Consider the following 24561-nt stretch of genomic DNA (forward strand, 5'->3'; position numbering starts at 1 on the left):
GTAAAAATCTCTCTTTTGTGATGTTAATGCATAGGAACTTGTGCTCTTTTGTGGCTATATATATGATCAATAAACTAAATGGCATCAGGACCGGAACTCAGTTGTCAACTGTTTGTTACTCTTGCCACATTCCTCGGCAGAGCTTTGGTCTGGGCTAGGCAGCGCTCCACTAAACAATTACTGTCACAGTCTGGGAACTAGCACCATTTAGGGATCATTCACAGGTGGCAGTCTGGAAGTGCTGACCTTGTTTTGCAGGGTAAGAATTTGATTTCACGGATGCAGGCTTTTCATATCAAGGAGTGATATAGCAAAGTCTATTCAGACATGCAGTCCTGTATCTAAAATTAATGTCACAGCTGATGAGGTAGAAATTGAAGAAGAAATGCATGCTGTGGGATGGGTGCCGGGAAGGGAGAATGGGACGGGCTTGGAAGGACGGAGCAATTCTGAGATGAGTCAGTTGTATAGGACACTTATCTGTGGAAATCCCATTTCATTTGTTGTTAAAGTTGGAAGGTGTGTGAGGAACAAGCACGATACTGTAAAACCAAAAGGGACAGGTAACAACTGTGGAGAACTAGCTTGCCTTTTTGTGAATGAGAGTCCCTATGTGATGCTGCATAAGGCACAAAAAACAACATTCAGATCAATGAAAACTCTTCATTTTCCAGTCATCTTGATAATCTAGAATCTGATTTTCAGAAGTTGAATCAAAAACTGTTGTAAAATAACAGTTATCAGTTAAATTTCTGATTACTACAGGCAGTCATCAAACCAGCCAGCCATGTAATCTTATCTAAAAAAAATCCAAAATACTACCTTTTTTATGCATGCAATCCAGTTGAGGTACAATAGAAATAAGCATGGGGAATGTGACACCAGTGTGCCCTCACCATATTTTTTATGCATGCTACAGATCAGTGACTTCAGTTTTCTAGTGTTATATTTTCACAACTCCTAAAAGTACTAAATATTTATTTTAAATTGGGCTTAGCATTTTGAAAACTATTTTATACTAATTTGTTCTATAAACACCTGAAAACCTTTTTTAAAAAGCCTTCTTACATTTCCAGCATTTGGAAGTAATTTGTTTCTAGTCCAAAAAAAATGAATGTCTGTCTCTAACAGAAAGAGCTGGATTAATGCCCAGTCCACTTCAGAACTGGATGACGCTGCCTCTTACCCATTTAAATAGTCAAGTTAAACAAGACACAGTTGGGATGATAAAAGGAGGTCTGTAAAAAGACTATTGCTCTGGCCATGTGGACCTACAACTACCAAACAATGACTAGGAAAACAGTGAAAGAGGAAAAAATTAACATAAGTGCCAGAGAAAATATTAGGATTAGGTGAATGTGGAGCATGGTATCTGCACATATCATTCTCCCTTCTTGCCAGTGAGCTGCCAGCAGGATATTTACTCTGCTTAGAGCACTGATGGAAGCAAGAATGGCAAAAAGGCATTACAAAGGAGAACAAAGGAAAGAGAAGGTCAACACTAACACTCTGCATGGAGTATCATCCTCATATGTACCTATAATCTGCTGGGTTTGTATTTAAATTCTATTCTATGGTATTTTGTGTGAGCCTTGTTTGCAAGCACAAATTTGCAAGCCTCTTATTAGCCGGCAAAACATGAAATAAGACAGAATTGTCTTCTGGTTTTCTATTAATACTAATTCCTTTCCCTTTTACAAACTATAGTTCCAGATATGACAAATAAAGAATGATGCAGTAGAACAGAAACTGATCAAGGCTGAACAATCATTTGAAGCAAATTCTCTGAATCTGTTTACTTTTGCATGAGAAGAAGTGCAGTCACAAGAAGAGAAAGATACACAGTAATGAAAGCAATACTAGAACGCCTTTTAGGTACTGGTCAACCAAATCACTATGGCCTTAATGATTCTACATTTATTTAATCAGAAAATGATCAATGAAGCTGACATTGGAATGTACCACTGACACTAAAGAATAAAATGTGCAAATGAATTCCATTTACAGCATGGGAAACTCAGAAATGAAAATTAAGATGAAAATCAAATGAAAATGAAATTTAAGATGTGATCAGGAAAGCTACAATAAGAAAGCATTCCAAGAAAAAGTAGAAGTATGTAAGGAGGATTCAAGAAGAGAAAAAGAGAAAAGAGCATAGAATATTTGGGACAAATTCATTCTTTCTATAAATCCACAGCTTCAATGCTATTGGTAAATAAATTATCTTTGGCTTTAAGATAGAAAACTAAAACCATTTCAGATTTTATTTCCCTAGTTGCTGCATTGATTTCTTCATTCATATTCCATTCAGACCTACAGTGATAAATCTATAAAACCTTGCAGAGACAGAAGAGAGATGCATAGATTTGCATGAGAAACTCAACGTTTTAAAATGTTTTAAAAGATAGTTGAGGTTCGATTGTAAGCCAAAGGGAAGTTGTGTCTACAGCTCCAAGTCATCTCTAGTGACGGAATTTGGAGATGAGAATAATCTATAACTGATGAAGGATCTTTTTATCTGATCAGTATCCTGAAACAGTCTTAGACTTGAGGTTTGTTGGTTCAGTAACTAGGGTTGAAAGCTTCTGAAATTCAACCATCATACTACAGGCAGCTAGACCAATGCAGATTTCTATTATTTGTTAATCATTTACAATATACTAAGTTTCATTTAAAATATAAAACCAAAACCCACAAAAACATACAGGCTACTTATTGGTATATGCATGTAAATACATCTTTGCCTCAAGAACTTTGGCTATTTCAGTATACAATAACAAAAACATTCCCTTTCCTATCCTAAAATGTTCAAAAAATAAAAATATTGAAACAAAGTCTACTGTTTAAACTTTTTTTTTTCTAGTAATAGTGTAACAGTTGTAATAACAGCAGTAAGGAATTTATCTGTGAACTATCAGGCTATCATTTTTTTTGAAGCATAGAGAGAAAAGTTAAAAACTTTCAGCTCTTCAGAAATTGCATACTATGCATATCCTGCAAAAAGCAGCAGAAAGCAATAAAAAAAGGGTTGCTACTTCTGTTGTACTGATCTTCGAAAAGAGCAGGAGTGGTCTTGCCTGTTCATTTGCTTGCTTTCTTATTTTGCTGAAATTACAGGCAACAACGTAAAACCAGTATCTATAAAAAAGCCAAAAAAAAAAAAAGAAAGAACAGAGAAAATACTGGAAAACATATCTCAGATACTCATTATGAACGCCTATGTTTTCATTTTCTTCCCATATGTAGGTCTGATTTATTCATTTGTGCAGTATGTTTTTTCACTTACAAAAGTAACTAGCTGACTGCTCATAGAAGGAATATTACTTGATAAAACGGAAGTGTTTTTCTACTTTCCTAAAGCACACACCCACTTTTTAAGTTTTCTTCACAGAAACCTTGCAGCCTGGTACCTTTTCACTATTCACCTGCCATTTCCCCCCTAACTTATCTGCTTTCAAATACACAGTCTTATTCACCTCTATCTTGCTAGCTTTCAGTCTTAAATAATTCTACTCACTCTTTTCTTTCCTAATAGCAACCTTTCCAAGAGCACCTTTCCTATGAGGACAGGCTGAGAGAGTTGGGGCTGTTCAGCCTGGAGAAGAGGAGGCTCCGGGGAGACCTGATAGCGGTCTTCCAGTATCTCAAGGGGGCCTACAAGAAAGATGGGGAGAGGCTGTTCAGTAGGGCCTGTTGCGATAGTACGAGGGGTAATGGTTTTAAAATAGAGGGAGGTAGATTTAGATTGGATATTAGGAAAAAAATTTTTACAGTGAGGGTTGTAGAACACTGGAACAGGTTGCCCAGAGAGGTGGTGGATGTCCCATCCCTGGAAATGTTCAAGGCCAGGCTGGATGAGGCTCTGAGCAACCTGATCTAGTCAGGGATGTCCCTGCTCCTTGCAGGGGGGTTGGACTAGATGACCTCTGAAGGTCCCTTCCAACTCTAACCATTCTATGATTCTATGATTCTATATCATGTACTCCTTCAGCTCAAATATCCAATTTTTTTAAATTGCTAGCTTTACCTAAGTGCTATGTTGTTTCTATGAGGAAAAGGAAATAAAAGGAAACAGAAACAAAAAAGCAAACTAGATTTTTTCTGAAGAGTTTTGTGTTATTGCTAACAGCTTTTTTAGTTTGCTGGCAAATAATTCAAAAATTTTGTTTATACTTTCAAACACAGAAAATATGTAAATAAAATAAGTGCCTAAGTTAAATTAGTTCCTAGAGAAATCTAAAGGTAGAAAGCTCTAAGACGATTCTTATTATAAAGGACAGGCATGTTGTAATAAATAATTTCTTGCTTTACCTAAAATTATGTGTATTCCTGTACTCTTACTTTTGATCCCAAGCTGCTTCTTTTGCATGTTCTATAATATTACACAGATTTACACTTACAAACTGCTCTAGCTATCCTGTTTCTCACAATGGAAATCTAAAATTTGAAGTTTCATTTCTACAAGTTAGAACAATTGCCCTTAACATGAGCATTATGGTATTGCAAATTATTCATTTAAGCAGGAAGACCTGGGACCCACAGGCCAATACTTCCACAACCCTGCTTGGGTGGGTTCCAGCCTGAAGAAATTTCATTTCATAACTCCATTTGTTTCCTGCCATTTAGCCAACTTTCCACTTATTACATGCCTCCACGCCTTAATATTACTTCCAGTGCAGAACACTGTAAATTGTTTTCTGAAAAATCAAAATATATGATGGCCACTGTATATCCTTTGTCTTCTTTGGCAGGGACTGCCTCAAAGAATTCCAGCGAAATACTGAAGCATGACCAGCCCTTCCTGAATCCCGTACAGCTATTCTCAGTCAAGCTGCGGTTTCTAATGTTTCCCTACCTGAACCTTGAAATTAGTTTCTGGAGATCTCTGCTAAGTTTTCTGCAGTTTCCTAGAGTATCTTTGTAAACAGTAGAGGAAAGTAAACTTGCGAGGTCTGCTGAAACTGTTCCATTTGTATGTGTTTCTCAAAATATGAATGCAAAAATACTAACATTTTTTAAAGATTCAAAAATATGTGCACTTTTTATACAGCAAGTCTTTCCTACCCTCACATTGTGCTACATAAATTCTTCAGAGTGCCAGGCTGTGCAGAGGAAAGGAAATGGAGTGTTATAGAACTCAGATAATTTGATTGCGCTTGAATGTACTTTGATCACTTGCCCACTCATATACCTTAGCTTTTTTGATCTCAAAATTACATTTTATACCAAACTTAAAATCTATTCAGTTTCTAAACTTCAATTTCAAAAATAAATTTAAAATATAGACTTCATAAAAATAATCTGTACTTGTCCGATGCTCTTCCTCTGTTGATTTTTTTAGCACTTCACAAACTAAAAGAGATGAGCCTTATTCCTGTTTTACAAATAAAAAAATGAAGAAAAGTTATGTGCACAACGACATGTTGAATCAGAAAAACACAAGCCAAGATGTTATGGTTCCTGCCTTCTGTACCTCGTTAATTCCATACAATGCCTCCTTATTGGCTTAAACAAAGCCCTGTCTTTAGTACAGTGTTGACATTTTAACTAAACTATCATAACTATTTTTGCTCTGTTAAAAATTAGTTTAGATGTAAATAATTTCATTGCCAGGCAGTGGGTACCCCAGCACACCGCTGATAACCAAACAAAGTCCTAGTAGTATTTAATGTATTATTCAAGCAAGAACTTTGGCAGCGCGCGATATAGAAATTCATTTCCTCAATTACTACATAACTCCCTAAACACAGTATTTTTTTATTTGTGTAGCAACAGGCAAATACGGCTAGACTGCTTTCCTCAGCTAGGAGTTCATATTTACTGTTCCATGAGAAATTCCTAGCTCAGTCTAGCATGAGGACTACACACAAAGCTTCACACTTTTTCAAGGTTGGTTCTCTGTCTTCCTTACCCTATAACAGAAGTGTCAATTTATTCCACCGCACTACAGCTCTGAAAGATTGTGCTTTGCAGGGAATGAAAAAGTGTGCATTTCTTACAAATAATTGTGTCCTTTTTTTTCCCTTTGTTCTTGATACCATCTTGAATGCCAATTTTAGGTTACTAATGTTAGACAGGAGTTGAGAGATGTAGATGTATAAATAAATTTATAATCCTACCACGACTGTACCCAATAGTCATTAGGAAGAAGCTGAACTACCAATAATGAACATAATGCATAAGAGTCAATGGTAGATAAAACTGGGAGATAGGAGAAAAGATTTAAAATCTTTATTCAAGGCTGGTGCATACACTTTACTCTCTACTTTACAGGGAGAAAGTGAAGGAATTCAGATGTTGGTTAAACCTAGACTGTAAGCAGAAAAAAGAAGTTCTACATTTTGACCCTCCAAAATGGACCATTTATATCAGCACATAAATAAATATGCATACCTGAATTAATGATGCTTTAATTTAATCCCGTTTTCTTTGTTCTCTTTTGAAGTCTTTGTTTTGTTACCCAGCATGCTGTGGATTTTTCTAATTACTGCTTCATACTAGAAAATCAGGGAACCAAGAGTTTTCAGTTTTACTTTTTACTTACATCATGTCCTCATTGCTTTCTCTAATACAGCATTTTGCAACAAAGCTCACCTAATTTTAAAATCTCTCTTAAGTTTGTGACCCTGTCTAAGCAACCATCTAAGAGATCACAGCCCAGCTATGGCTTTGCATTAAAATTATGAAAAAGGGACAATTTCAACATAAATCCAGGAGAAACCTGCTAGTTTTAACACTGTATATGTTTGGAAATGAAATCCAAAGAAGAAATCAAGACATAAAACTCATGAAAACTAAACCAAAGGAAAACATGCTTATGAGTTTTTACAATATTAAGTTTCATGAAATTGTTCTTCAAAAAATTATCCGGTTGCTTCATTTTAAATTAGGACATGAAACTGTGATTATATCCATGCTTATATGCATAACTCAGTAAAAAGGTAACAAGTCACCATCAGAAACCCTAGAACAATTTATATGTAACTATGTATTTGCCTTCTTCCCATTTGATCTCCCACCATTGCTATAAATATCTTCATGCCATTTTACCATTATTCTTTTTTTAATCACTGTTCTCCTCTATTTTATTCAGCTACTCTAACTTGTGTGGCTTCTAGCTTTACATACTAGTCATTCACTAGGAGAAGTTAGCATGAGCCCTGCATCCTTGCAGATATCTGCTAAAGTAAGTTGGACAAATCAAAGGTGAAAGTACTGACTGCAGTACACAAATGCTAAGTGAATTTTCTAGTACATAAATGTAGGTTCATTCTGGAGAGACTGCACCCCATGGAAGAGATGACCCATGCCGGAGCCGTTTCACGAAGGACTGTGGCACATAGGTGGGACCCCACAACAGAGCAGGGGAGGAATGTGAGGAGTTTTTCCCCCGAGCATGAAGCAGCGGTGTAAAATAACGCGTGATGAACTGACCGCAACCCCCATTCCTTCTTCCCCCCTGTGCCGCTCGAGGTGGGAAGGTAGTAGAGATAATGTTAAGCTTGGGAAGAGGGAGGGGTGGAGGGAGGTTATCTTGTTCTCTGTCTCATTATCCTGCTGTTTTTTGTAATAAATGAATAGTTTTCCCCAAGTCGAGTCTGTTTTGCCCGTAACGGTAACTTTAAGGATTTTCTCCCTGTCCTTATCTCAAACCTCGAGCCGTTTTTCCTTATATCATCTCCCCCTGTTCTCTTGGAGGGTGGGGGGAGTGAGAGAGAGACTGCGTAGTCTGGTCCCGATCAGGGCTGAACTACGGCATCCTAGTAGTGTAGGGATAAGTTTATATTAATGAACTATGATAGTGATTTGAATTCGATAAAGTTCTATGGTATTACCATGCAATTGTTTCATTCATTGAGGTATCAGTGCCGGCCAAAATTCCTCTTTGCATCTTCACATATTCTTTCTCATGTTTGGCTATGTGCTGTGAAAACAGACAAAGCTATGTCTGGCAACTACACAAGCTATGCAATAAAAGAGTTCTGTATCACTTCCATTAAAAACCTTTCCCTTTCTCACCCATTCTGTACACACTATGGGGGTCAATTGTCAGGGTAACTCAGATCTCCCCAGATCAATGGTCTACCTTATTGGGGCCTCTCCAGCACAGAAGTTTCCTGACCATCTTTTTACCCTTCCTTGGAGGTCTGTAACAATTTCCTATAAATGTTTTACTGCTTCTTTTAGCTACATTTTGTGTTTGCCACATTAGCTAACCCACATATGTAATTTTACTCAAAATACCACAACCTCTATCTAGATTGCCACATCACTTCCCATCTTATGAGTTTATCTCTTTGATAAATTGTATACTCTGATATTTTAATATTAAAACATTTAACCAAGAACCAGTCATGGTTCTACTTTAAATGTTTACTGTTATCTTCTGAAGCATCACTTCATGGTCCTCACATTTTTACACAGATTCTCTTCATAAAAGAAAGAGAATTTCCTTTCTCTAGGCAATGCTTTCTATCTAGAATATTTACTTCAACAACTTAAAAAATTACCTATCCTTTAAAAGTTGGCTAATCTCTCTCCCATCTTTCACCACCTATCCTTTTGCTAAAACAACACACATAAAACTGAATACTAAAATTACAAGACTACTTCCCTGCTAATTTCTTATACAGATACGGCCTGTCAGTTCTAGATGACTTTGGATCAGTCCCAAACAAAAGAAAATATTCTGGGTAGTGTAATCCTGCATGGAGCAATGTGATCTGTATAAAAAATCACTTACTGAATCACCAGCACCTCTTTCCACTCCTAGATCTCCCATGGAAGCAATGCCTGAATTAGTGTAGAGTGATTTGTGGCTTTCCAGCTGTCATGCATTAATTCTTAGGAAATACAATATATAAAACAATAGTATTCAGCCTGAGGTTGTAGTCTGCAATGTCTTAGGAAGAGTGTAATTTGCCTGTTGAATGTTCCTTAAATTGTTTTCAAACAATAACCATAGTCCATTATTTCTATAACCCCTCAAACACGTTTCACTCCTGATGAAATATTGTGTCAGTCGCACAGATCCATAAAGGAGGAAGGGCAAGGAATTGCATTGTGGAGAGTCTGGTCTATAAAACGAAGAGCTGAGTTGAAAATAAGGAGTTTTACTCCAGCACTTTGCTGTTCATATATATTTGGCAGAGGGGAAAGCACAGGCAAGCCTGACAGCAGAGGCTAGAAGTGACCCGGGCACTCTGATCCACTGACTTCGGCACTTTACCATCCATCTGACCTGTAAAAATTGCCTTTTTCATTTTAGAAACAGTATTACTTAGCTGTATTTCACCACTAGCTGCCTCATTTCTTTGACTAGAGACAGGAGAGGATGTTGTGACGTGCGGGCCCTATTTGAGGATCCAAGAGCCTGGGGACCTACATTTACAGCAAGCCAAAGGAGCTGCTTGCAGAAAGCCAGTCAGAGAGACTGTGTAATGCCTGCTTCATCAATGATTTTTGGCAAAATCTATGACACGTTCAGCACAGCCAAAAACATTGCACCTTTAGACATGCACTGTAACATAACTTGAGCACACAGGGAAGTTTTCTAGTGGGTCTCAGACACCTCTGGTTTCCCAGAAATCTGAGAAAGCTGCATAGGGTTGGTTTTTTTTTAGGTCTACTGCTCTCTTGAATTTACATGTTAATTAGCCTGAACAGCAGATTTTTTTTCCCTTTAACTCTTTTTTCCCCTTTAACTCTTACACAGTTGATTTAAGAAGTGAATTGAAAGATAGGAGCTGGAGGTAAACCTGAAACAAGAACACTTACTACAAATACTGGGGTTAACAAAGTATAGCCGTCATTCAGTGTTTAGTAGGCATCATGACAGCAATTATTTTAAGGAAGGATTTGAAAAATAATGCTTGAAGTATTTTTATGGCGAACTCCTCCCATGCTCAAGGGTTTTCATGCTTTTAGCTATTACATCTGCAATTGAAGCTAACTGTGAAATTAGCAATTTATTTATCCCATGGTACATAGACACAGATTTGCAACAGTAAAAGTGAGTAAGGGTCAATAGTGAACACTGTGAGTAAAAGTTAGAACCTTTTTTACTAGATTTTTTCATTCAGTATTTAATCAAATACCTGCAAAGATTCACATATTGAAATATTTCCCTGTTCCTTTTTGTTGCTTATATCACTAACACTGTTAACACACTGCTGTTATTGCTAAACAGCAGTGAGCTCTGCCAAAATAACCAGCCAGGACAAAGGAAAGTTGTTCTTAAAAATGGCTGCTTGAACTTCAAGGAAGTAGAAGATACCATTAAGTATAAAATAGAATAATAAAGGCCTATGATTTGTAAACAGCTTTTAATTACTTAACATTTAGTAAAAATAGGTCTCCTTAGGAGTGCATGTAAACATTAAGATATTTTTCAAGATTATATTGTTACAAAAACTACATTAGAATTTGCAGTCTGTTTCTTGTACTGTGTCCTATACTTAAAAATATACAAACACAGAGGGAAAAATATCTCTTATGGAAATTAACTATTTCTGATTATTTAGCCATAGATTTGAAAGAAGATCAAATAGGATATAAAGTTGTTGCTAATCTTATTTGGAAGGCACAACTGATAAACAAAAAAAGCATACTGAAGGCATGTTAACAGTGATAAAATTATTTAGACCACTCTGTGTGCATAATTACAAATAATTTAGATGTATCCATCTGAAATTAAGATGTAATTATGCATCACTATTTTATATTTAGACACCTCTGTAAAATAGAAATTTTAGTTTAGTGAACAATGAAAATATAGATGTTTTGAAGAAAAGTAGAAACTGAGATATCAGAAAAAAATTATATTTCATCTCCCTCATTCATCCCAAATCAATGGAATATAATAATCACCACTCTTTCTTAGTGATTTTGTATGGAATTAAAGGTAATAAGAATATATGAATTTACATTTTCTTTCAAAAGCAAGAGCAGTAATACCCGTAGACAATTTGATGTGTGAGCAATATTTTCTGAAAGTTTAGTGAATGCCTCTTTCATTTTCTAGAAATTTCTTTAAAGCTAGATTTTTTTTTTAATTGTGCATTTGAATTAAACTAAGACTACTATTATCAAATCTATAAAATGAGAACCTGAGTTACCTGTATGGCTGTGAGGATATTGGCTAACGCCTGGCCATACGTGTCATGACAGTGAACAGCAAGAGCACTCAGAGGAATTTCTTTCATAACAGCTTCCAACATTCTTTTCATACTTCCAGGAGTCCCCACACCAATTGTATCCCCCAGAGAGATTTCATAACAGCCCATACTGTACAGCCGCTTAGATACCTGATTAGAAACAGACAAATAAGAAGAGGTCAAGATGAAAGAATATAAAAGAGGGTCAAGAACATACATTAAAAAGGACATACTTCTGTGCAGGTTTCAGGTTTTGACACACCAGGGTGGATCTACATATCAGAAACACTCTATTAATTCTTGATAATTGACACGCAAGAAGAATGTCCCATAGATCCTCTTATTTTAAATTTATAGTTCTGCTTCTGTACATGGAATAACCAAGCAAGTCAAATCCATCAAAACCTTGTTTTTTGATTATCCCACAGAATCCAAATAAGCGAGATTTTACAGTATGACTTAAGTTTCTGTTGAGCCCTTTCCCAACATTTTCCTCTCTCTGGGGATTTCCCAGCTGTTTGGTTTTCTCTGTGTACTTTTCAGCTTACAAATTGTGCAGGGTAAAGACCTGCCCTTTTGTTTGCTTATTACATGGAGCCAAGCACATGGCTGAACTATGACAATAAATAATTAACAAGAAACCTGATTTTGCTTTCTTTTGGCACATCAACGGAAACTGAAGTTTTAACATGTTGAAGTTAGTAATTTTGCTGGTTTGTCATGAAATCAAACCTTAAAATACTGACAAAGCAAAACTGTAAATAAGCAAAATTATGTTTGCACTAAAATTACTGCTTTAGAAATTGAATGTAGGATCTTTCTATCTTAGATGTGCTGAATTTATTTGGAAAAGATTTCACCTTATTTTTCAGCTGCTGAGTATGTTTGTCCCCTTTAGAATTCCCCACTGTGTATCAACGATCCCGAAAGGCCACTCCACTGGAACGGAATCCTAGTCTGGAAATTAACTGTTTAGAAATGAAAAAATAAGACCTTTTTCCAAGACATCTTCAGTTGCGCTGCACTCACTGTTAAAGCAATTTCAGGACTTCATCAGCGGGATTGCTGTGAATATGTCTGAGCAAGCTGACAAAGTGCTGCACCAGCAGTCTCGGAAGTGCTGTACCAGCAGTCTCGGAAGTGCTGTATTAATATTGCTGTTCACTTAATTCAAAGAACAGCTGAAAAAGAACTTCAAGTAGTCTGAATCCTTCTGCTTAAAGCTTGGAAGTGCTATGACTACTGCAAAGGTAGTAAAACTCTGTGCTCTAAAGTCAAAGAGCCCCTGGTTCGCATCAACATAAATTCAATATAAGCTTTACAAAAGGGACATTCACCAGACTGCAAAAAAAGATTCTATTTTGCAGCATATTTTTATATCATCAACACATGTCAGTTGTTTTAACTGGACTACTGTTTTAAGAAAAAAAAAGGTCATCTGCAGTTAGTGGTAGATTACCTCTAGTCATCCCCAAACTTCAGTTTTTGTTTAATATCAGGGTAAAAGAAGCAGACTGCATTTTTTTCTCATATTCTTTTTCATTCATGATTCAAAGTTTTTCTAGATAAGCATTTTAGTGATGACAAAGAGACTATATAAACTGCTAGAAATCATGCTGCATTCACTTCTTTCCCATGCTCAGTCCTTAGGTCTTTCAGCTTCTGAAAATAAAGTTCTGAAAGATGAAAGAAGAGAGGGGGAAACTCTAACAAGCTAAGCATCATCACTGAGTTATCATGATCTAACCTTAAACTGACCCTTAAAAAGAGATCTATATTTATTTTCAAGAAGAATGTGCATGCTTGGAAGCTGAATGGGAGTTTTTCATATCGGATTTTCTACCCTACCATAGTAGGAGGCAGCCCATTAGTTATAATTTTGCACGTTTTCAATGTGGATTTTTGGGAGGAGGGTGGGGGAGAAGAGAACACACTGTTTTGTCAGTGTAATCAGAATGTGATTATGAGCTTGCAGCTTTGTTGATTGAACAGGGCTGTGTTCTGCACCACTAAGCAGTTTTTACTATGCATGAGTCTTGTGCTACTCCCCTTGGGAGCACTGCCCTGACACCAAACATTGATCAAAATGGGAGCTGGTGACCCAACACGGCAACCTCTTCAGCACGTGAACAATCCTACTGTTGGAAATAATATCTAAAACTATATTCTTAAAATGAATACAAAAGGTCATAATCAAGTTACAGATGATTTTAAGCAAATTACAACATAAAACCACATTGTAGTCCTTGTGCTGTAAGGGAAACTTTGTAATAATCCAACAGCATTAAAATAAGCATAGGCACATTTTCTGTAGCCTGATCAGATTGCATGCTGGATAATACTTATATGAATTCACAGCTCTAAGTTAAAAGGAAGCTAAGAAGAGAAAGAAGCAGGCTGAAAGATAAAAACAGACAAATACAGAACTGGAAGGCAATGAATAACACAACTGGCTTCAGGGTCTTTATACGGTGCTTCCAACAACTTTCAAGCCTCATTTGCCTAAGGTTGAAATTCACAAATCACAGGATAGCAAATAGTTAAATAGTGACTCCATTTCAAAAGGACTATGCTGTTTATTTTAATAGATGAGAAATGTTTTATTTTTCTTTAAGTAAAGAACCATATGGATGTACCAGATGGATTCTAGAAGTCTGAACACATCTGTAGTTTGCACTCACTGAATAACTATGTGTAGAGGAGTTATGTACCTAGTAAGTCAGAAATGCATGTAATCTGGTTAATGAACTACCTCTCCTAATTGATTTTGCCTCAGTTAAATGATCTTTTGCTTAAAAAAAAAAGAAGAAAAAATTGATCATTGTCACTGACTGCAGAAGAAATAGTATAAACCTTTCAATCATAGCTTTTGTTTGCAATGCATAGTCAAGGGGAGTCACGCACTCCCATCCCGAGAAAGACGATGACCAGGGAGGCAGCTCTCTGAAAGGGTTTAGCAACATGGCCAGTAATTTTGATAATTCTGATTCAGCAAAGGATAAGTGCACGTGTTTATTTAAAATCCATTAACAGCTAATCAGATGCTTCTATACAAACATCAGTGCTTGCTGAATCAGGGCCTCAGTAACTTTAATGAGGCAGCTTTTATTCTTAAACACGCAATAGTATACAGGTACACAAGAAGACATTTATTAGGATGAAGACAGAAAATAAAATAACTGTGTGAGTAAAAGTTTGTAGGTTTGGAACATTAAGTAGCACTCCCACTGGCAAACTGAAAAGGAGCTCTTCTGTGCAAGGAGAGTAGCAACACATGGAAAGAAGCCTGTTGGGGAACATGATACTGCAGTAAGCAATTTACCAACAGCACAGCTGAATCTGTCATCACTGCTCTAAACTAAAGCTGTGTCACTTCTAACTTTCACTTCATATTAAACCCAATTAATTTAGAAATACTGAGTACCTTCCAATTTAGCTATTTTTTTTCAAAGAGTGTGAGTATATGTGGCTGCTGTGGGAGAAGTATTATCACAAGTTCCATCTGGAATGTATACTAGAAGAAGATGGAGGAGAACAGGACCTGAAAGCCACACACGCAGAACACAATATATCAGACAAACGTTGACTAGCTGCTGGTGCTAAAAAGGAAAAAAAAAAGTACTTTGGAGATTCTGCTAGATCACCAAAAGTAGGTAATTAAGTGTAACAGAGAATACAAGTCTTTCTCCAGGAGAAAGGCCAGCGTGTTCTGCCTCTTGAATTCTCTCCACTTTCTTCTCTCCCATCTATTTCAGCTTTCATGCCCTCTTTGCCTTCCTGCAAAATTGTGTTTCACTTATCTCTTTCTCTGCTGGAAAAAAAAAAGCCTGGACTAAGACATCGTCTTTCTTCTCCTTTATCCTAAATGGGGAGAGGAAGCAGGGAGGGAATGTGCAGCTTATTCCATCATAGCAGTAGAGCAAGTTAAGTAGTAGGAAATCACGTTGAGGATGAGTTTCGGTTCATGTGTCAATCACATGACACCTTCCAGAAGCACAATGTTGTAGCAGCAGCTCTAGCAGCTGACAGCGCAGTATGCTTATGTCAGCATAAAATGGATTTAAAAGGAGACACCCTTTGCAAGAGGTTGTGCTGGAAATCATCTCTTACAACATGGTCCACTGACATATGTGCTTGAGTCTATTTCCTTAAGCATTTCCTTACCTTCTTGTTGGAGGAAATAGCACATAATATTTTTCCTCATGACAGATAACAATCACAACATAATACTTTCCTTAGATTTGACTGCATACTGAGTGAAGTTATGCACCTAGTTTTAGTATTAGCTATGTTTAGCATTTGTTTTCCTTAAATTTTATCCATTAAAGATCTTCTTAGGATTAAGTAGAGAACATTACTTATAGACATTTTAAATGTAGTTTTGATTCACTAAAAAGACAAGCCAGAAGTTCACTTACTTCTGCCACTTTAGTTGGTACGATGTTTCCTTCATATGGACATCCCAATGCACATGACACATATCTACAATAAAAAGAATACATAAAGATACTTCTCTTATATATGCATATCTGTATCTACCCGTGTTATATAAAAAGGTTAAATATAATTTTGAATATTTAAGCCAGTCAATGTAGAACAAATACTTGAATGAAAAGTTAAAATCACATCACATGAAAATAGCAGGTTTATAAATTTTATTTTTAAATCACAGACCAGAGATTTCTAGCTTTATTTATACACAATATATGCCACAAGTTGTAAAGGACTGGCAATGCAGCCATGCTAATGCCGCTGCAGGAGACCTCAATTTTTCTTGGTATTTACTTCTGAAGTTGTAAAAGTCAGCTCAAGTTTTGCCTTGTCTGGCCCACAAGATATTGAGAGGAAGATACCATTTTCTTCCTTGTGCCAACTACCCAGATCATAGACACAAACAACTGGCATTTCCGTCCCGGTGCCCCAGAATTATAGCTCCATTGCAAGCTGTAGTTAAGGTATGCTTTGGGACAAGAAGAAACTGAGAAGGCAGACTGTGTCTCTCAGCAGCAATCGGCTCTGCAAAGCACAAAAATTGAAAGGCACAACCAAGCCTCCATTGTTCGGTCTTAGCTGTGTTAGTGTGGAATTTGGTTTAAATTTCTTTTTTTTTAAATGACAATTAAGCACTATGAAATTCCAATTAAACTTCTAATTGTTTATCTTAAATTGATTAGGATAGGATTAAACTAACCAGAAACAGCCCTTCAAAATCAAAATAAGTGTGGCTGTAGAGGGATTTACAACAGATTCAGAGGCAGGCAGAGCCCCAGTCCCAGTGGGAGGTTGCTCAACTGCTTAATAGAAGAACAAGAGCCTTCATGGATCCCCCATCATTCCCTTTTCCTCAACACTGAAGGATATAATGTAAAAATTATACATTGTATAATGAAAACAGGATTGAACAGATGCCAGTTTCTATGTAGTCAAGGTCCACAGGGTAAAGGATGCATTGTTTCTTTGCATTTGAAGAACAAACTGATTGATAGAATGTGAAATCAGGATGAGTAACATGCAAAAACAAATTGTGAAAAAACTGTCAACATTTTAATGTGTAGAACATATTCAGTCCCTTATATGAAGGTACGGTGTTGGTACATTGGAAGTAGCAGTAAGAATGAAGCAAATCTTAAACCTAAAAAGAACTTGATTAGCCCTGACAAAGAAATGAAACTGAATTTTGTTTCCACAAAAGTGGTTGGGTCCATTACATCCTCCTCATAATTTTAGTCCAGATGCCTACTAGGCATGATTTCAATTATCTGTATGTTTTTATGAAAACCAGATTTTTGAAACTTGGCCATATACTTCATTAAATATCACCTCCAATTTAGATGTCACCATTTAAGTTTCAAAATTCTAAATCTTCTTATCTACATTAAAGATAAAATAGTAGCTACTGTTAACAGTTAAATACTGCCTTGTTTTTCAGTGACACATAACTCAAAAACAATTCAGGATAATTTCCTTAATTTTTGTTTGTATATACAGTTTTTCAAATGAAACCAAGCATGAAAATTTTCAGACCCAAAGGTTTACTTTTTATATAATTCTACAGTGCTTAGAGCTAGTGAACACACAGACTTTTACTGAAATTATTTTGGAACAGCAGCCCCAGCACTTATTATGAAGTGAGCAACAACAGTACTAAATACAAAGTAAATGCAAAACATACAGTATGCATGTGCACATATTCCCTTTAATTACATATATCTTTATATGTTCCTAACGGCTGCATATGTTAGATCAAGAAGACCTGCATTTGGTAGTGATAATGTGGCATGAATGACATCTGGAATGGAGTAGGGCAAACAAAAGTAAAAGCAGGCCAAAAGGTATCTAGAGAACAAGGCAATACTCCCTGTGGTTCACACCAGCGAGCAGAAACTCGCCTGAGCTCACATAACTCAGCTGGGCCTGCTGGGGTATGAAAGTATGTGGTGACCTGAGGAATCTGCCTACTACAATGTACAAATCTGTTTGAGATTATGAGCTCTCTGCATGCTTGCACTGTTGCGACTAGACTGACATTTTAAACAAGGAAAATATGATAGATATAATCTATCTGGGCATCTGATATTGAATATTAAACTGTAAAAAAAAAAAAAGGATTACTGAAAGAATTTGACAGGTAAAGAACTTCCTACCAAAGAGAGAACAAAGTCCTGTGGAGAATGAAAGAACTGTTTTTCAGTAGAGTTCATCAAGGTTGAGCTTGGTAGAATTTTACGTAATATTTTCATTTAATGAATTGGCATAAAAAGCAGAGATGTGGTGATAACATTGAATTTCCTGGTACTGTCAATACCAGAAAACCCACTAGGATTCCACAGAGAAAGGACAGGAGCAACAGAAATGGGACTCAGTTAACGGCAATGACAAAGACAGTGAAATGCTTAAAATGAGGCTGTAAAAGAGTGAAATGCACTCCAAATATATACCAGGATAAGTATTTTTAATAGAGGACATAAAATATGAATTCTATTTCACAAGGTCTTCCTATATTCTTACTGGAAATAAGAGATACAATTTGGGTAATTTGTAGAAAAAGTAATGCAAGATGGAACAGATGCAGGCAAGGGCTGAGTACAGCTAGCAGGGTACACAGAGCCTAGCATAAGAAAGGAGAAAATACACATCTATGTAAAAGAGGGAAGATAATAATGCCTGCTCTGAGCATTGGCCAAGACATCTAGACTTAAGGCAGCACCAGGTGGGATGCTTTGTAATTGCATTTGTGTGGTTCCAAATTAATAACCTTAAGTGAGAGGCAACAGGTTTCAATGGGAAGGTAGATCTGTTATTTACAGACACATCTGGCTGTTGCATTTTCTTTTTTGACCATAAGGCATTAGAAGTACACAAGAATTCAGCCAAAGCAGAGCCCCAAGATCTCCACCCACACCCCTCCAAAATGAGAGATGACTTTGAAGAACACACTGAAGAGCCACTGAGAAAGAAAATTAACAAGAGCGAGCCACAGAAAGCGACAGAAGACACAAGTTTAAAGAAGAGTCTGGTCAACTGCAGCAAACACTACTGACAAGTCAAGAAGAATGAGAATAGACTACTGTTTCTGAGATCTTGTCATCAGGGAATTTGGTGAGAGCTGTTGCAGTTGCAGGCAAGGAACACAAGCCAAAGTGGAGGAGTTACAGGAGGGACTCACAGAAGAGGGTCTCCAGACAGTAATTATAAACAGTGCCTTCAATGAGCTTAGGAATGAAGAAGAGATAGGCGATGAGATATGATATGAAGAACCAAGTAGGGTCAAAGGTGCAACTTTTAAGAGGCAAATGCTTGCTTATATTGCAGTGGAAAAAAGTCAGAGGACAGCAAGAGGTTAAGAAAGAGAATAAGGGAAGGGAAAAATAAGGGGAAGAACAGAACATGGGGTCACTGGGGCAAGTGGAAGGGGTACAGATGGAAAGTAGACAAGAAACTCCTGCTGCTCTGACAGTGGGGAAGAAAGAGAAAGGATTAGAGAAAGGGAGGGGGAAGAGAGTGACAAAAGGAAGAGCATACTGTATCTATTTTTCCTTAGGAGAAAAAACAAGATCCTGTGTAAAGAAAAGCAGCAGAGGGAAAAACAGGGAAGAGTTTGAGCAATGAGTTACAGAGGCAACTGGGATTTAGTCTGGGGATTCAACTAAGTTGGAGACTACAGCTGTTTTCTAAAAAGATGGCAGGACTAAAAGAAAAAAAAAGACTTCGCAATGAAAAAGACTGCTGTGGTCTCAGGATATTCACCAGAGACACTCCACAGTATGAGAGCAGAAGCAAATATCTGGGAGTTCACAAAGCAGACTCTGCAATGGAAGTGTTTAATTCTAAGTATGTGCTTAAATCTTCGCTGAATCAAGGCCAGACGTTTTAGTAGCTTAACTATGTCTTTAGCATGCAATCAAGAAAAGAGCCCGTGCAACCAGAGGCAGAAAGAAGGACCTGCAAAAAGTGAACGTATCTATACAGCTCCTTTAGGAACACATGGGTAAATGCTGTTTTGGTCACCCTGGGTCTGTAAAATCAGAATTTCTCCTTTAAACAAAAAGTGATAAAAATAAATTCTCTACTTGTTTCACCTGGCAGAACTTAACCAGTCTCTTGCCTGTTCTACAGATTTCACTGCAGGTGAAATTTTGTCTTCTCCTAAATTGTTCTCTGTGTGTACAAAAGCAATTAAAAAAATAAGCCCAAACAACTTTACTGTGTAATATTTTGGACAAAAATATTGAACAGCCTCTGGGGATGGGGAGGGAGAAGGAAGAGGAAGAGAGTTTTCAATTTCTTCCAGTAAGCCAAAACCAAATTGCAATGTTCCACAAATGGTATAGACAGTATAAGGTCCCCACGATCAAGGTCACTGGGAATGGTGATAATCACCACAGCAGCCCAATGACTGTGAAGTGCAGGATATAAAACCACAAACAGGGTAAATGAGCAAACTTTCCATAACCAAAGTGTGTTAAAAAGCAAATGAATCCAAGCAGAAACTGAACTCCATGTTGTAATCAGCCCTTTGTCAGCTTGTTTCAGCAAGAGTTCCAGAGCCAGATCCACAGCTGCTACCACAGCTGGAAGCACGGAGCCTCCTGAGAAGCCAGTTGCAGACTCAGATGCTGCTGTTTCCTGTTTATTATTATAGTGTAAGTTTGCATATAATTTACCATGTTCACTGCAGATGTATTTATTTTTATTGGATGTTCGTGCTAAAATGTATATGCCTATCATTTGGTGAATTCATAATATTAAGGTTGATATATTCTGTCTCTTTGCAAAGGAAGCCATTTGTTAAATACAGGCAATCTTTACAGTAAGGAGAGGGGAAATACAAAGAAGAGAAGAGGGAAAAGAGATTCTTCCAGAAACAGAATCTCCAAGCCAAGCCCAAAATGTGTAAATAAGGCCAGGATTTTTTTTTTTCCACATTTGATTTAAAAAAAAAAAAAAAAGAAAAAAGAAACAACCTCTCCATGTATTTAGTGCTCAGTTGCGAGTAATATATATGCTACTCAAAGTGAATTCTATGGTAAGAAAATTTGTTATTATTTTTAGAGTGCCCAGAAAACAGTTAAATTGTGAACTATGTTCTAGAAAATAACTTATTCTCTAAAAATGGAACAAAGCTGTTACCATAATGAAGGATCACTTAACTACTTAACTTTCAATAACTGTATCGAATTATCCATGGAGCAATCAGTAACACACTAGCAAACACATTGTATTGTTACCTTATAATTTCATACTAGTATTTCAAGTCTGATTTTACCCTACCCTTTAAGAAGAAAGATCATTTTTACTTCCCACAGGTATGCCTCTTTTTTTTTTTAAAAAAAAAAAAAAAAAAAAGCAGCTCTTCTGGCTTACTAGTAATATTTTCTATCTGTAGGCACAAGGAATGGGTAAAAGTTAGTATAAAGTTATTCCTAAGGAAGACATCTCTTAAGTACTGCATTCATCCAGTATGACAGAGTTAGTACAATGGCTCCTACATCCTTTTCTTAACCTGTCCCCACATCCCAGCAATCTTGGGCTTCCCAAACTTCCCCAAGGGACTATGACCAGCTGGCTTAATGCTGTGTAACCCTGTAGATTTCTTTAGCATTCACATACTAAAATGTGTTGCTTCCAAGTCTATTTAATGTTCATCTGCATTTTGTTGTTCCCATAATCTCAAATATAGGCTCACTTATAGTGACATGAGGGTGTTAAACTGGTTTTACTATCTAAAGAAGTGATAATGATATAAATTACCCTATTATCAATGTAATTGTAACTATGCTAAACTACACAGTGTTGTCTCAAAAATATGTGTACTCCAGCCCTAAGTATTGCAGAATATTGGAAAATATTAGTTCAAAGTTTCAGTCTGTATTCATAAAACATACGCAGCTTTCAACTGTATTGATTTGTGTAAAACTGAATTGTTGGAGTCGATCTCATGGTACTTCTAATTAAGTATATAAAACACAGTATTGTAAGGCCATCCAGATATCTGAAATTAAAGTATTTAAGATTAACTGTAATAAAAGAAAAAAAAGAGCATTATTGAACTGAATTATGAAGATCAGATTGTCTTGATAATCAGAAGTTTCAGCTAATCAGGATGTTTCTTTACAAACAAAACAGACTTCGTTATTAGTTTCTGGAATTACTTCGAATAAAGCGTATTAATATAAAACTGTTTTGTTCTTCTATATGTTTGGGGATTTTTTTTCAAAATAAATCCATATATCACTAGCACAAGAGAAAGATAACTACAATCTATTATTTCTCTTTAAGTTTCCACTATTTTGTGTCTTACCTTTTGTATTAGCATCAAACAACAATTACTTCTTACCATCAACACAGAATTATATATGTTATAACCTGTAATCTTTATTATCACATAATATAAAAGGTAATAATAACAACATTGCATCCAACCATTTATTCGATATCTATTCATCATAGCATAAAATATTGCTGTATTTCATATCTATCAACCAGTATTTAAATTCTATCCAAATGCAGATGTAAACCAAATACTGATACATTTCAATATGCTTTTATGTATTGTGAACTTCATGACACTGCTCATTCTTAAAAGACATGAGACTATGAACAAATAAATTACATAGAGCAGTTTAGAATTAATGTGTGATTACACAGGCTTTAATTTACGAAGCAGCAGCTTTGTAAGGAAAGGCTTCCACAGTTATTTTACAGCAAACATTCGCATCTGGTTTTGTAACGCTGAACGTCTAAACATGTGTACACATTCACATTTGCACATGCAAATAGTCCAAACGGTCTCAAAAGGGCTATTCACATGAAAATTTTTCAGGACTGGGACATAAATACAGTTTTTAATTGCTGATCATGAAGAAGTGTTTTTTAGTAGAAAAAAAAAAATTACATTTCAGCTCTCATATTTCTGGTTAGTTTTTATTAGGATTAAGACAGTACAATATAGAACTGGATGTTTCAGAGGGAGATGGTCTGACTTTATTTCACTGTCACAGGACACACAGTAGTTAGTGAAGTACCATTTGTGGAAAAGGGAGAAAAGCAAGTCCTTACTTTCTTACTGTTCTATTTTACTGACTGCAACTTATTTCTATGTCTTTTTAAATTTTGGAATACATTAACATGGAAGAATCTAGCTTTGTCAGAATTTACGTAACATTTTCTTTATATGCACATTAAAAATACATTTAAACTAAAAAAACCAATCCAAGCGACTACTTGCAATTACCATTTGCCACAGATTTTAATCAATCCTGGCTGTTAGGCTTCATTTCTAACCACTGAAAAAGATGTGGTATTTTTAATAGTACCTGAATTATGCATTAAAAGATGCAATTCTAAAATCAGCAGTATTTTGTCTCATTTCACATGCAAAATACGCATAGTAGTAATTAGCTGACCACACAGTTTATAACTCATTTGGCTCAGTGTCTTCACAGAAGGTCCCCCAGATGTTATTGTAGAGTTTTTATGCATGTACAAAAAAATAAAAATAAAAACCCCTTCATGACACTAACAAATAGTCTAACTTCTAAGACCATACGCAAGTCTTCAATTCTTCATAAATATTTGAATGTAGTAAACATTTAGAAAACTGTGTACTGTGCTACAGATTTTAAATGTGACAGCTGACAACATAAATTTTCTGGATGATGATCGAGTCAATGTTAGTGCAGCTGTAGCAACAGTAAGACATGCAAAAGCTTAAAGTTTAGTTTCAACTGTTTGAGTGCATTTTTCACAGGATTCAAGGATTGCCAGTGATTTATGCTCACTACATAAATTCTAAATTGCCAGTAAAAATAGGAAATAAAATTTGAACCCCTTAAAATTATTTTTGGAAGTATTTTTCAACTGCACAAATAAGGAGTTAGGGCAAGGCACTAAATTATCCATTTCCTGCAAATAAATAACACTTAAAACAATAATAGTGTTTTAGAAAGGAAACAATCTTTGTATTGAAATTAATACAAATTCAATTTATGCATATTAATATTTTATTACCTAAGTAATTCAAACAAAATATTTATCCTACAAAATTTATATTAGAAGCCAAAATGTGCAGTTCTGGGAGCTTGCTTGAGGAAAGGCTGCAGGTTTTGGCCATGGTTCTTTAAAGTAGCCAACCTCTAAAAGGGTGATTAAAAACAAAACATTGATTCTCAGTGCACAGAGTACAAATATTTGTCCATATAGTCCATAGCTTCATTTTGTGTTACCTTGCAGCACAAAGCCTACTAATACATTTCTTACATCTGTTGTAATTTACAAAAATTACAAGGTGCTACTCCTTAGCCTATGCACAGGTAGGATGAGATTCATCTGTTCTAACTTCTGATATCAAAGATAATAATCTACAGCCTGTGCCTTAGATAGGCCATCTAGAGGATGACTAACATAGGATAGGACCCAAGCTCATTTGCAGTCAAAAGGATGGATCGTCTGGGGAGGCAGGCACTTAAGACAGCACATACAACAAATCACAGCCTGAATGCTGCCTATTTCCATCTAGTAACTACAAGCAGATTTAGGATGACAAGCTCAGATTTGCCTTATGTTACAACAATAGTTGTAAACAATATATAATCATTTGCAGTAAAGCCACACAACAAAATAAAACCTGAAACTAATCTTCTCCTTGAAATGAAGTAACAACCAGTCAAACCATGAGCACTAATTTTAAATACTGAATGTCAACTGATGAATTACGTAACATTCCATCCTTTTGTTTCCAAAATACTAGGTTTGAGGTCATTCAACAGAAACTCCCAAGTTTCAATTTCTGAAACTGCCAGTTTCTGCCCCTGCTTGACTTGTCTACGGGACACTTACAGATCAGGATATAAAGCATAAAGAATATGGCATAAAGAGCAACTTGCCACAAAGTCTTGACTGTCTT

The 24561-nt window shown here is 36.2% G+C and overlaps 1 protein-coding gene across 1 annotated transcript in view; it reads right to left on the reverse strand.

Annotated features, from left to right (window-relative positions):
• HMGCLL1 (3-hydroxy-3-methylglutaryl-CoA lyase like 1) overlaps positions 1 to 24561 on the reverse strand; it is a 78998-nt gene that overhangs the window by 19698 nt on the left and 34739 nt on the right. The window contains exons 6-7 of the mRNA XM_086744015.1: positions 15575 to 15638; positions 11118 to 11306 (exon numbers count right to left, since the gene is read on the reverse strand). Coding sequence (XP_086600141.1) covers positions 11118 to 11306; positions 15575 to 15638 — 253 coding nt within the window. The remainder of the gene's footprint in view (positions 1 to 11117; positions 11307 to 15574; positions 15639 to 24561) is intronic.

This window comes from Chlamydotis macqueenii, chromosome 3 (genome assembly GCF_036417535.1).
Source record: "Chlamydotis macqueenii isolate bChlMac1 chromosome 3, bChlMac1.mat, whole genome shotgun sequence".
NCBI classification, from domain to species: domain Eukaryota; kingdom Metazoa; phylum Chordata; class Aves; order Otidiformes; family Otididae; genus Chlamydotis; species Chlamydotis macqueenii.